The following is a 14901-nucleotide window of genomic DNA, read 5'->3' on the forward strand; positions in this document are numbered from 1 at the left end:
GAGAAATTTTGTAGTTTTTGAATTCCAACTTCTCCACAAATATTACACCCAGTAAACATTCAACAATTCCTAAGTTTTAGAAGCTCTTGAAATGTCTTAGTCGATTTGTGTCTAGCGTGATGCCTTCTTTGCGCAAAGTCATATGCATATGTAATGAAGAAAAATGTCAACAATGAAGCCAATAAAGGTGACAAGCATCCTTAGTAGCACATGTATCGCTTATCTTAGCATGATAAAAATCACACGTGCTTTAATTTGAACAAAAAGTAACAAATGACTCCGTCAACGAGACTGGCTGGGGAAATTCGTTCCAAGAGTTCTTTATTTCTTTCTGAAAGGCGCGAGGCGAAGCTCCTTTTCTTTGTACTTAAGTCCATGAGCCAGGCGGGAGATGATACAGCTCAAATCACCGATTTCGCTCAAACTTGGCACAAATTTTGGGTTTGGTGGGTAAATGATTGTTGCAAAAAAGTAGGTCGAAATATTTTATTCCCTTCAAGTTAGGGGATCCCCTGCAAAAATGGCCATTTGACACTTATTTATGCATATTTAATTAGCCATCTTAGGTTCAGTATTTCCACAACAAGAAAAGCCTGGGAAAATAAAATCTACTAAATTATGTTTTCATTTAAAATGTACCCGCTGCGCCCTCGGGCAGCATTTTCAAGACCTCGGTCAAAGTTTTTCACCATACGGACCTCCCAGCCGGCAAATAACATATATTTCTTACACTGTAATTCATTGGCTTGAAACAATTAGTATAGGTAATCAGACGGTTTTTCTCATTCAATTTGGAATTAATTTGCATGAGTGATTTTTTCAAAAAAGGTGAAATTGCACGAGCCGCTTTTATTAATAATATAAACATGAACAAATTCGCGTGGAGGAAGTGCCGGAAGATCTTTCTTGGAGCCATTTTTTATCATCCGAGAACACAAAGTTTCCGGACAAAATTTTCATCATCACTTTACGTGATATCATTGGCTTAGAAAATTTCCTATTGTTTTTCAGCGAATCATAATCCAGAATTACGATGTGCAATTTGCACTGGTGTTACACTTGAACTGCACTGCTCTCAGCCAATCAGAATTGTGTAATTTTTTCATGTATATTATTAGTATTGTTATTTGAGAATGGTCCCGGGGACTCATTCGCTCACATCAACAAAGAAGCCGTTGAGGCTCGCTGTATATATTTCTGAGACGATGTTGTTTTCTACTAATAGAAATGCTACCTTTATTTGATGGCTTCCAGTAGTCCAATAGTCAAGGTTATTGACCCTAATTAATATATATGAGATGGCTGTTCAAATTTATTTCCTCCTGTTTTTCTAGGCTCATATATGTAAGCCCAAGGGAGAAATGGATTTGAAAATTACTGAGGAATTTCTTTTTAAAATAAATGGGCAAGGTAGTGAAAAAAACAAGTAACAGTAGAGAAAGACAAGCTGAAAAGTTAAAGAAACTGATCACCAAATAGAAGTTCTCTGAATGTGATGCGCCAATTCCTTAAAACTGCGTTACAAAACTAAGGTCACTCTTAAAGCAGGAAGGTTAATCCGAGTTGTCTAAACCCGTGAGTTGGTCAACACATATATTTTACATCCGCTTATTACGTAACTAGCAAATAAGCAATTTCCCTAAACTCCGAGTTCCGTTTCAGCAGGTTGAATAACCAGGAAGGGATCGAGTTCCCAAAATGAGGAACATAAATTCTTCGCTAATCACTTGTACTGATCAGTTTATAGAGGGACGGCTAGTTCACAGTTCAGTCAATACTAGTTACACAGAAAGATCGTCTCCACAACGCGCGGAAATAAAACATTTTGGAAGGTAGGTTGTGCGAAATAGTCTGTTGTTATTTAGTCTTTTATGTCCTATAAACTCATTTTGGCGACCTTGCTTATGCTAGCTCTGATCGATGTGCGGTGAAATCCCGATTTCTCGGACTCTCGCCAATTGTCCGAACCTACATGTAGAAGTACCTCCCGATAACTCGAACCAAAACTCGTTTCCCTCTCCTTAGTCGAAAACTGTAATTTTAGATAACTTGGTTTTATCAAATGGGTTGATAATGTAAATTGGCCACCGTGAAGAGATTCGATTCGAGCTTTCGAATCTCTTTACGGTGGCCAATTCACATTATCAACCCAGTTGATAAAACCAAATTATCTTGTTATACTCCCCACCGACGCAGCACCACAGTTTCTTTAGAAACTTACCCCCTCTATTCACTTTAATTTTAGCGCCGATTTCTCGAACCATCCGATTGTTCAAACCAATTTTCGTTTCCATTAGAGGTTCGGCAAATAGCAAATAGGGATTCCACTGCGTTAATACCCAACGTTTATATTGTCTCAAAAGGCTACTGCTTATCAATCTCAGGCTTATTTACCGAAGTATTTGTTACCGGATTTTTACGGCCCGAAAACGCCGACCTTTATTATTGTCATTAGGGTTTCCAGGTGTTCATTATGTTTTGCGTATGTCTTTTAAAATAGTGCTGAATTCTATGATGTCATAATTACATATTTGAGGTTAGAATATTCTATACTTTGCCCCAGTGGTAACAAATTAAAGCCCACTGCACACTTCTGCTAATCAATTTATCTCGGCCTTCAGGAACTTGCAATGATTAATTAGACAGCAAAAACTAGATTTGAAAAAGAAGCTGAAATTTCACCTATAACCTATATTTGCCTTTCAGTTGAGACAAATATTTACAAGGCAAAGCCGAGAGTTCTGTCTAAGCTGAAGCGGAAGCCGTTGAACACTCGAGACATGGCTGGTCACGCTAACGACTCAGCTTCCGTGATTCAAATGGCGTGACAACAGCTCAGTTAATCGCTTTTATTTTGTTTTTGTTTCTGTATCTAGAGAACGGTTTGGAATATGTAGCTCAAAAAAGCATCAAGCATATCTCAGCGGAACATAAACAACTCCTATCTTCGGATCGCGTTGTACATCGGCTGCAGAAACTTACTTGATTTGTAACTCGAAACGTTTTAGATGATTGTTTTCATATTTGTGTCACGGCTATTTTGTTTTCGCAAAATATAGCAATAGATTAGTAATTTCTGGCGATGTAAAATTTTAGGCAAGTCCAAACATTGCTGAAGCAGGATCGAAATATTTTGTTTCTTATTTACCGGTCTTGATTCATTGTGAATCTGCTCTCCTGCAGCAACTGTCACGTCAAGTTATGCGAACTATCAGAATCACTATTGGCTTTTATTTTGTGGCTGAACTGGTCCGAGATTAAAATAAGATTCTGATTGGTTCTCATGACGGTCTAAATTTTCACGAATTTGCTATTTAGTTACTTTTTCAATTCATTACATGGTATTAATATATATCTTTTTATTAGTTGTAATGGGTAGTATAGTCCAATTTATAACCTTAAATTTCAGTCGCTTCTTGGGTCTTACAGTTTGCCTTTATTTCTTCAATTTTATCTATAGCTTATTACCTTTGGCATCAAGATGAAACTTTTGCTGTTGTTCGTTGCGTTCATGATCCCTCTTCTAACCCCCTCTGCCGCTTATGGTGGATTATCCGGTGAAATGCAAGTAGAAGAGAAGATCAAGGGTCTTGTCAGTGTTGCTCAGCTTTCCGAAGGTGACATCATTCGCGGAATCACAGGAATTGACCAGACCCCTGACTGGTGCAGGGTAGAAGCCGCCATTCCTTTGTCTCAGGACCAGACCACTTATGATGGGTTCACAGAAAACCACATGGTCGTCGATGACACTGTTCATCCGTACGGTACCAAGGGAAAGCGGCGCACGGGACCAGTCTTTACACTTGCCACAGACTGCGACGCCGCCGTGAATTCTGCCGGTCAGGCCTTCACACCCATTAGTACCTTACTCTGTCCGCCTGAGCTGAGCTGGGACGAATATCTGTCCTTAATTGCCGCAGTGCGACAGGCCATGCTTCTCACCGACAACTTCTGGTATATCTTGAATGCATATCGCGACAACGAGACTGCAGGGGAGCTGGACTGGTCCGACCTCGACGTCTGCACTGAACTTCTGCAGTGCACACGGGAAGGCCAATCACAGTGTAAGACGTTTGAGGAAGTAATGGAAAGGTTCGTGCGAGAGCATCTGAACAAGAAGCATGCGAAGAACGTTGAGAAAGCTTTCATCGACATGAGCGACAATGACGCTGATGCCATCACCGAAGTACATGGTACAAGGCGAAGAAATCGTATGCTTCTTCTCTCCTCCATAGGTACAGCCATGGCGCTGATGGGCTTGATCCTGGCCATCGGCTTATTAATGTACTACAGACGAATAGCGAAGAAAAAGGCAGATCATTCCTTCACGAAAGCTGGGGATACAAAGGCGTAAGAGATGATGGAGAATGGTCTCAGCAAAGTCCAACTATATTGTTTTGTTGGCACCCAGTCAAGCAGCTTTTAATTTTTATTTTGCTCAGTGATGCATGGAATCAGTTTCATCAAATCATAATTAATTGATTGAACTATACATCAAAACACATCCTAGTATTATAGTGAAATCTTCCTTAATGCCCCGTTTACACCAGTATGTTAAACACGTTTAAAAGCGGTTAAACTAACTGACACGGTTAAAAATTAGTTGCTCATACCGTGCGAACCCAATACCTTAACAAGCTCAGGGAAAACCTGTTTCATTAAAATATGTTAGCAAGGTAGTTTGAAATTTGCCTTGTCAAAATGACTGCAAAGCTTAATCGAGAAATTAGGAAAACCTAAACCTGATTGATTTAAACTAGTTTAGTTGGTGTGAATGGGGCATTAAGGTCATTCCCCAATATTGCATTGCGCATCCCTACTACGCATAATTTCACGCGTGATTAGCGCGTGCGCATTAAAAAATTTCGGCTTTTTGTTTACAGCTAGACCTCGCCATAGAGGTAAATCGTCATTTTCTCGCAAACGAGTAAGGTGACCTATCATTTTTTTCTATTGTTTGAATTGAGTAATAAAATTCTCTGTGTAAAATAAATATGAACCAATTCACAGTGTAGAACAAAAAACAATCGTCGGAAACGTGAATTTAGCAAGCAATCGTGACTACAATCATGATGCTATTATAAGGATTTATATGGGTATAAACAAGGTGCTGTTGCTCCTAAACGAACATGGGGACCCCTCATTTTTATTTCAAAATTTAAATTCCTATAATATAAACAATCAATAGGCAAAGTTTCACAAAAATCTCAGTGCAGGTTCTATTTCAGTGGAATGACGTTAAATAGACTGCAAGCAGTCTCTTTCTTTTCCCAGCGTGCGACAAAGCATTCCTAAATCTAATTTTAAGAATTTTCTGTATCTTTGATTGCTCGTTCTCTCAAAAAGGTTTACGCCACCAACCTATATTGCCTTTTACCCGTAAATAATTAAGAAGTAGTCATGTGAGACAAGTGTTTAGTATACGTCAATATCTAGACGCGAGCAGTTTGACAATTATGACGACTTATACGCATGCGCTTTACCAGCATATCAGACTTGCAGAGCGCTGAGCGCACATAGAATGCAGAACAGAGCCGAGTAGCATACACAGCTGTGTTGTGAGGTACGAAAAGCCATTCAATAATTGGAGGTAATTGAATTCCCATAATTTCGTTAAACGACAGTTGTACCTCAACGGATTTAAGATCAGTGGAATCCCAATTTCTCGAACTCTCGAAATTTCAAACCACTCAATAACTCGAGACAAAGGTCATTCTTCCCCTCAGTCGAACACTGTAATTTTACCCCCGATTTCTCGAACTGCCCCGTATTTTTTCGTTTCCCTTGGAAGTTCGAAATATCGGGATTCCACTATAGTTTTAGTCATCTTTATCACTAACTTAGCTCGGATAATTAGAGTCACTAAATAAACCCGTGTATTTTCTTATTAGCTTGCATCATCTGCTTAAGAGCTTTCTGAGAAATCTTGATGCATCTAGTCAGTATTTCTTCATTTACAATCGGTAATCTGTAGATTTGAAATCTTGCGACTTCATTTTGTAATCATTTTATGTAATTATTAAATCCAAGAATTTCAAGTGGAACTCCTATGGTTTATTCAAAATGGTAGCCTCGTTAAGTGAGAATAAACGTCCGATCTATTTCTGTGCAGCGTCTGTGCGCAGTCTCCCAAAAATCTAATTATGTATTTCAGGACTGTATGGGAGCGTAAATAGTTTTGATAATTTTCATTTTCAGGGTATGATCCTAGTTAAGAAATACTTAAGTGTAATGTAACCATCACTGGCTGAATCAGGTTCAAACCCATGCTGAAGATACCGAATCTTAAATTAACTTTCTCGTGTGTAGAGTTACAACCTGATCAAAATTTGCAATAAAAGAGAGCTTCGATGACTAAGTGATATTTTCAGTCAGTCTAATAATAGCAGCTTTTGCTCTCAGGTTTTAAAAGTGGTAAGCATTGACCCGAAACATTGATTATTTTGCAAACGGTTGACAACGTATGTACGCAAACAATCAGATCATCCGCTTTCGACACAAAATCTCGAGAGACGATTTGAAACAGTCAACGCTACTGCACATGTACTAGGCTCAATTTTTCCGTAAAATACATAGCCCTGTTGTACATAATAAAATGCAAGACGCCTCTGGCAATTCTGAAAGAGGACTGGCAACGAGTCAGCCGAATTGTACGCAGGCAATACCCTACTCAAAACGAGAACAAGCTCTGTTATGACATCTTAATTCATGACATGTGTCAACTCTCGGCAATTGGCATCTAAACTCTTGTTGACGTACATTATTCTAAGTGTAGTATCATTGGCGTCTTGTTTTTGTTTCTGATGTAGTGACCTGTAACCCAACGAAGATTGAATTGCTTTAGAAAAGCCAAATGCGTAAACTGGAAGTTGCTTCCGTCATCAAGACTCGTTAACCTTTCTATGGTCTGTTACACTTTTTTTGTTATTAGAAGATTGCTTGCCGGCTATTTTAGGCTGAAAATATTCTTGTGAATAATGTTCTTAGATTAGAGCAAGAGATTGTGATCATATTCTCTTGAAAAAAAGACAGAAAAGCTCTGTTTTTCCAGAGGTTGCCTTATAGTTCGTCTCTTTTCAGCTGCGACTGTATTGGTGTTTAAAACGACTAAAATTATGTTCATATCTGAAACATTTTTTAGATCAAAGTGAGGAGAAGGATATTGGCGAGTGAACCGTGATATTGAAAGGCTAAACGTGAAGAAATTACAAAGTAATAACTGAATAACACAGAACAATATTGAGGGGCCTTTAGTACCACGCCAGAGAAATTGAAAACGGCGTTTTCGCTCCGAAAACGTATTAAATGCTTTGTATCCACACCTCGCCAGAGACTGATCTGAAAACGCAACAAACCCTGGCCGTTTTGGATTTGTGTGTGGGCAAGACTCTGGCACTCATCGCTATGTTTTCAAAATGTTTTCCGTCCACACTGTAACGCAAAGCCGGCATTTTCAACTTCCTCCGGTTTGAAGAGCAATTTTCCAAGACACTCCGTTTTATTACTTTTCTTCCAATGTTCAGGACAAATGCATAGGGGAAGATAATTTGACGATCAATACAACACATTTTAGTGGGGCGCAGATCGCCGGAAATGTCCTGCCTGTCAGACGGTATTAAAAACCCTGACTGGGGTATAGAGAGTCGGTATACTTAAGATATTAGTTACTATATAAGGGCACGAGAACAATGACTATATTACAGCGCGACTACTCAAACAGGGCCACTTGAAAAAGAGTTAACCAATCAGAACAGTACTTGAGAACAAAGGATAGCGATCTTTTTCTCAAATAAACCAATAACTTAACACTGAAAAATACGAACAATAGATCTTAACAAAATTGAAAACCCAACAAAGTGCGAGGTTTGGTGAACATGTCAGGAAACTCTGATTGTTGATTGGTTACTTTCGATCCTAACTTTTGGCTTTTCAAGGGTTTCGGTTTAGTTGTCGCAAAAATGATTTTTCAAGCTATATTTTTTAATCGCGACCTCCAATTATAACAATTTGCCGTCAAGGACTGAATCCCCAAGAGTGTATATAACGCAGAGGAGTCGATATTGTTTATGAATCAGCGTCAAACAGACTGTTGCTTGCCATCACGAGAAGCTACCAGTCCATTGATCTCAGTTTACGTTTTGATTAGTTAGTTTTCCTCTAGGTGGCCCGGTTCGAGTAGTCGCACTGTAAGGAAACTGTATCTCGAACAACAAACAACAATAACGTCGCTCAAATGTTTGATTTATTCAAAGCTGCAGACTGACTGCCATCATGACTCGCCTTTTAATGTATTCTCTGCTTGGTATCTGCATCCATGCTCGACCTTTCAGTCAGAGAGCGAAGGGCAGCAGTTATATATCTGGAGAAACGAGGGTGGAGGAGAAGGCGAAAGGTGACCTTCGTGTCTCGGAGCTTTCCGAGGGTGATGTCATCTTCGGAATAATGGGATCTCAACGAAAGCCTGCCTGGTGCAAGGTGATAGCCGTGTTCCCTGCATCTGCTGATACGAATAAAAACACTCATGACGGCCTTAAAACAGATCACATGGTCACTGTTCACCCCTATAAGAAGGGAGATAAGCGCATGGGTGTGGTATACACGCTAACAACTGATTGTGATGTCTCTGTGAATTCAGCGAGGCGTGCCTTTTCACCCATCAGCACTACGTTCTGTCGGGGTGAGCTGACCTGGAGTGACTATATCACTGTGATGTCCGCAATACGAAGAGTCTCCAACCACACTGGATACTTCTGGTTTGACACTACTGGAAATCACGACAACGGCACTATAAATGTACCGCATTGGTTCCACAAACTCTACGAGATATGTCGCCAACTTTTGCTATGCGCCCACAACGGCCAATGCAAGTCGTTTGAAGTCACGATGGAAACTTTTCCTCGCGAGCATCAGAACAAGGGGTACCTGGAAATAGTAGAACGAATTTTTTCCAACATGAGCGGTGACGTGGAAAAACAAGAAGGACGAACCATCACGGAAGTGGTTGTTCAACACGGTGGAAATCATACAATGCCATTCATTGCTGTGGGTTGTGCCATAGGGGTGCTCCTGGTTATTGCGGTTATTATCGTGATATGCGGCGTACGAATAATGGAGAAAGAAGGCAAACAGATCAAAGAAAAATTCACTAATGAACACTAGGAATAAAATAGCTTGGTCTCCATATGATCATTGCAATCATTTTTGTCGCAACGATTCGCTTTACAGATTGTCTAGAAATCGTTGTGATGATAAACCCCCAGGGGTGTGGACTCCCATTTGAAGAGGTAGGGGATGCTCATCATTTTGCTTAGGGGTATGAATGATGGGTTCTGGTCTCGCTTGGGGTGTTCATGGCAAAACGCCACTATTTTTAGCTGTCAAATATCTTTCAGGGTGCACTAATTTAACAAAAACGCTCTTATTTCCATTTTTAGGCTCGATTTCAGCGGTCTCTCGTGTCCGGTCTACTGGCGTGGGTTCCTTCCCTGAACAGCAGCTGGAAATAGTTCTTACTCTGTTTTAAGTGGCGTCCTTAAGGGGTAAAATAACGCTCGAGCCCCTTCCAGATTGGTCTTCTTTAGAGGTTTCATTCAAATTTTCCGACGCGCACGGGCTTCCCCGACCTTGTCAAATGGGAGATCCCTCCGGGGATAAACTGATGTAAAGCCTAACTTGAATGCGTTCCATTGTTGTTCGATCCAGGACATATTGCTTCTGACACTGCAGCCATCGTGGGAATCGTATGGAAACTGCTCAGCAAGTGAGGGTTGGTAAGGATTGTTCAACTTTTTATGCAGAGACCGCCACAATCACAACGAAACTAGCATTGAACCACATCGTCCAGCAGGTGGCCTGCTTTCCTCAGAACTCATGCACATCTTCAGAACCGGTAATTTCATTCGCTCCCCCCGAAGACTCCCGCATGAAAAGATCGGGGATGCTCATCAGAAAATTTGAATTAAGCCCCCAAAGGAGACTAAGCTGGGTGTGGCTCGAGCTTTATTTGATCCCTAAATGATACCACTTAAAACGGGCTAAGTTCGATTACCATCCGCTGTTCAGGAAGGGAGCCCACGCGAGTAGACCGAAACCGAGAGATCAGCGGAAATGGAGCCTTTAAAACAGAAAAAGGGGCGTTTTCTGGTTATTATTTCGTCCAGTGCACATTAAAAGATCCTTTGATGGCTAAACATAGTGGCTTTTCTTCATGAACACACCCTAAGTGAGACCAGAATCCTTGATTTCACCCCTAAACGAGACAATATGGGAATTCCCATCCTGGAATTCCCCCCCAAAAAATACAAATGGCTTACAAAAGCTTTTGCAACGCTGTATCTATTTATGGTGATGCAAATAAAGCCAGTTGTTGTTGTTACAAGTCGTCACGTGTTCCATTATAAGACGTGATAATGACGAGAAATCACTTAATTCGACCGTGGGAATGACTGTTTGGACGGTGGAGGCAGGGGGAGGGTGGAGGTGTTAGTCATTTCAGGGCCACACTGATACGAAATAAACTGAATTAATGTACTCCGTCCGGCCAAAAATAAAATAATGAACTCTCACTGGTGTTAATACGGGTCGGTTTTAAAAGGAAATATGTTACGGGAAGAAAAGCACGGTATAAAACGCACGCGAGGTTTGTGTCGGTTTAATATGGTGTTTACTTAATACATACAGGTTTCAGGGAAGTTTATTTGCAAATCATTTACAACTCCAACTTCAAGTGGTCTTCTCAGAACTGCTCAAGAAAAAATATTCTCCGCTCATCTTAGGTGCAGTCCTGTTCACACTGAATCCGGAAAAGTCGGTTCACATTTTCTATTAGAACCCGAGCTGTTTTCAAAAATTCGAGAAGTTTGGCCTAAATATTTCAACAATGTCCACATCTGTCTAACACTGAACGTGGAATATCATGGCTTAAGTAGGCGCGGGAAAAAGGTTTATCGGATCAAGGCAACAAAGCAATATTCGACTGTGGATGGTTCAACGTCACGGTTGTTGAACTTGTTGATTTCTGTGAGCAGTGCCGACCAATATCACAAGACCACGTGAAATCATAATAATAATAATAACGAGTATTTAAACAGGATAACCCATCAGTGTATTCAACACTGCCATCAGAGGGGTCCTGTAAAAGTAACTATAGTGAAAATAAGGCAAAAAAAGGTAACAATGGGTAAAAAAGGCGTGCAAAATTAGTAAAGAGAAATGACCCAGTACAGAAATTAACTGTTTGCACGCATAACCATAACTACATATACTATACAAAGCTCCTCAAAGCATCACTCTTATGTCAATAACTTTGCCTGTAAATAATCACTGCCCTACCTGCTCTAGCAGGCAAATTTGGTATTTTGTTTAGTTCTCATTTCCCTATTAGGTCTAATCAAGCTTGCAACATTAAATGTTGGCTTTTGTTTTTCCGTTTAGGTAGTTACCCTGGGAAAACAGATTAACAGCTCATTTAAAACCGAGAGAGGCTAGGGCGTCTCCAATTCTAACAAGAACGTTTTCCACTAATGACACAGCAATAACCAATGATTCGCATGATTGCTTAGACGTAGAACAAAAATATAACATAAAAAGGAAAACATCTGTTTATAAAACGTAGTTGCGGCCTAAAAAAGCTTCTTTCAGGCAATGTCAAATACTTCGCAAAAATAGCAGCCTTTTAAATGGATTGAACTGTAATATGTTTTTTTTTCTTTTTATTTTAGTGACACAGGTGTCTCAGTAATGCATGTTGTTTAAAAATATACTGTAGACGTTTAAATTAAACTACAACTCCTATTTAAGCATAGCAATCAGAAATAAATTGAATACAGAAGTCTATTCCTAGATCGGGGTTCGAGTAAATCAAAGGGTCCTACAGTTAACTTCAAATGCGCAGACTTCAAATTCCTAGCATTCCATGTGGCAAATCCAACTGAGGTCTGGATGGAGGCTGAAACTCGCTCAGCTACCAGTTAACTTTTCATCAATTTCTCAGCAGTCGTCAAAATTTCAGTCTACTTTTCAGTCTCCAGTAAAGTTTGCAGATCTCAAAACTCGGCTATGTGCTAGTTAAAAGCTTTAAAGAGCCATTCTTCATCTGACAGTTAAAAATCTGATCAATTCTCAGCTGCAAGTTAAACCACGTCTAGGTTTCCTTAACTTTTTGTATTTCTCAGGTGATTTAACTATTCAAAATGGGTAGGAACACGATTAGCTACAATTGGAACGAACTTGTCTTGTGTCTCTATCTTCTCAATGCGCTTTGAAGAAGGAATTAATGAAAGTAGTGACAGACCAGTTTAATTACCTCGCAACTTATTTTAACATCAACTGGAATTTTTTTTCATCTATGCAAGTATTTGTGCACGTGCCGAAGGACAGCTATATGCTGAGTCAGCCTTTCCAAGGTTTCATTATATAACAACTTGCGGCTAACCTAATATCGTTATTCTTAGCAATGAAGTAAACAATCTATAGGAAACAAAACGTGCCTAACACATCTTATTCATGCGTCACGATACAGTAACACTGAGTGGGCCTCAGTTTTAAGCATTTCTAATTTTTGATTCTGCTTCGCTCAGTAAGGGATAAGAGCGAACGATAGATTTGTCTGCTGAAGTATTTTGTGGAGTTGCGTCAGGTCACCATAAAAACCTTAAGCCTCCTCAAGAACTCCTTTAATTTGTTTGATTAGAAACAGTTAGATTGTAAAATTCTTCTCAGACAGTACTTATCATTGTATATGACTACAAGGTGTGTTTAAAACTTAATATTCGCACTGTAAAAAATATTCTACGACTGTTTACACACTTAAAATTCTCCTTTAATTTGTTTTAGGATTAATCAAAACAGTTGTATTGTAAATCTCTTCACAGATAGTACCACTGTATAGTTTTTAAAACTTTTATTTTCCCTCGTAAAACTATACTACAACTATCTTCTCACTTATATGTATCTAATATAAAGAACTGAAAAGAGTCTGCAAACAAAATCGATGCTTGCAATTTCCAATGTGAAGTGCAGAGACCTAACAATGCTGGAATCATGAAAACTGCAGAGAAGCTTTGACTTCTACTGTCATATTTGACTAGAGTTTAACAGATTGTGACAACATATTGCCATTTGATTTCAAAAATTCGTTCTCTTTACCTCAATTTAGAATATTAATAAAAGATACTTTACGTTCATTTTCTTGTCTTAGCGGCGTTACTCGGACAGCTCTGGACTGGATGTTGTTCTCCGTGAATAACACTCAAGACTAGAATGCTGCAATACTTTAATGAAGCACGCACTACGATATTTGGCTAAAAGATGAGTGGAATATTTATAACTTTTGACATAAGTGTTATCGCGAATTTGATGGGTTTCGCCAAAAAAAAAAAAAAAACAATTTCAATCAGAAATGCATCTGTGTTTCTCAAAATAATTCTGCTATTTACGCAAAAGACCCTTAATGTGTAAGTTTGGTGAACATTTTAGACCACTCGATGATCGATTGTCCTAGAGAAGTTTTCCGTTATGCATGGCTAGAAATTATCATACGTGGATATGTCAGATTTTAAAGAAAAAAATATCAAATATTTTATAATAGGGCGACACAACAAATGGACCAAACTAAATCAAATGGGCTTCTTAAAAATAGTTTTAGAAGGTTCGTAAATAAATTTCAGACACGGAATTCCATTTGACACTGGAAACATTACGACACAAACATAACGACATAGGAAGGACGTTGTGTCGTTATGTTAGCAGTGTCAACATCCTGACATAACGACATAACACGACATATGAACATAACGAAATAAGGAAAAATGACGGACGTTTTCCTTGTCTTTATGTCGATGTTAACATTACCGACATAAGCGATTATGTCGTTCTGTCATGATGTCATTATGTCGCTATGTCGTTATGTCGTTACTGATGTTTAATATGTCGTTGTGTCGTTATATCGCTAGAGTGATCTAGGCCCAGTTACCCAGCAAAATCATCAGAGTAATAACAATTGCATGATAAAAAACTTATTTTATGGCAAGAGGTATGTATAACTGTCACAACATTTTATTGGCATTGAATTCGCCAAGGAAACGGTGAAAGGAGTTCAATATGTCAGTTTTCCTACTTCTGCTCTCACAAATTTGTTTTCCCCTTACCAAAGTTAAATGAAATTCTCTTTTCCCTCTTAAGTCTAATTAAACTTTCAACCGTTAAATGTCGACTTTTGTTTTTCCGTTTAGGTAGTTATCCTGGGAAAACAGATTAATAACTGACTTAAAACCGAGAGAACGCTTCTGAAATTCTAGAAAGAAAGCTCTACACCCATGACACAGCAATAACTAGTTATCCGCATGATTGCTCAGAAGAAGAACAAAAATGTAACATAAAAACGAAGAAAAACCTCTGATTATAAAATATATGTAGTTACGGCTTACGGAAGACTAATAAAGAAGCCTAATCGAGCATTGTTTGTTATAAAATGATAAAGCGTCGAAAGCACTTAAGAATAGAGATAAAACTCGCGTACGTTCTGTAGAGTCCGGCCTTGCACGGCAAAATTCTGACGAAAGAAATAAATCAAGAGCTAGCGCAGCCATGCATGCACTGGATAAAACCACAGCAAACCCAACTGACAATTTTCAATTCAGACAAGCAACAACGTTCTCGTCCTCCGCCTGACAGGACGTCCGTGAAGTTAAGTTTGTAATTGAAGTCATCACTGTAGTTAGGCTTCAATCGCCTACATTTTATTAAACATGCATTACTGACGCACCTGTGTCACTGAAATAAAAAAAACAAAACAAAACAAAACAAACAAATTACACTTCAACTCATTTTCATTTAGGCATGGACCTAACGAATTTTAGCTTTCATTCTGCGATATCGTTCGATTCTCCTCGTTCGTACGAT

At 39.1% G+C, this 14901-nt stretch overlaps 2 protein-coding genes across 2 annotated transcripts; both read left to right on the forward strand.

The window, feature by feature from the left end:
* Window positions 1-1684: 1684 nt before the first annotated feature.
* Window positions 1685-6355, forward strand: LOC145482068 (uncharacterized). The gene is made up of 2 exons (XM_081460648.1): window positions 1685-1832; window positions 3461-6355. Exon 2 carries the CDS (start codon window positions 3482-3484, stop codon window positions 4352-4354), a length of 873 nt encoding a protein of 290 aa, XP_081316774.1. The 5' UTR covers window positions 1685-1832; window positions 3461-3481; the 3' UTR covers window positions 4355-6355.
* Window positions 6356-8271: 1916 nt separating this feature from the next.
* On the forward strand, window positions 8272-9291 carry LOC145482526 (uncharacterized). Its single transcript, XM_081461125.1, has one exon. It carries the CDS (start codon window positions 8272-8274, stop codon window positions 9157-9159), a length of 888 nt encoding a protein of 295 aa, XP_081317251.1. The 3' UTR covers window positions 9160-9291.
* The last annotated feature ends 5610 nt before the right edge of the window (window positions 9292-14901 follow it).

The sequence above is a fragment of the Orbicella franksi genome, chromosome 3 (assembly GCF_964199315.1).
Source record: "Orbicella franksi chromosome 3, jaOrbFran1.1, whole genome shotgun sequence".
NCBI lineage: Eukaryota > Metazoa > Cnidaria > Anthozoa > Scleractinia > Merulinidae > Orbicella > Orbicella franksi.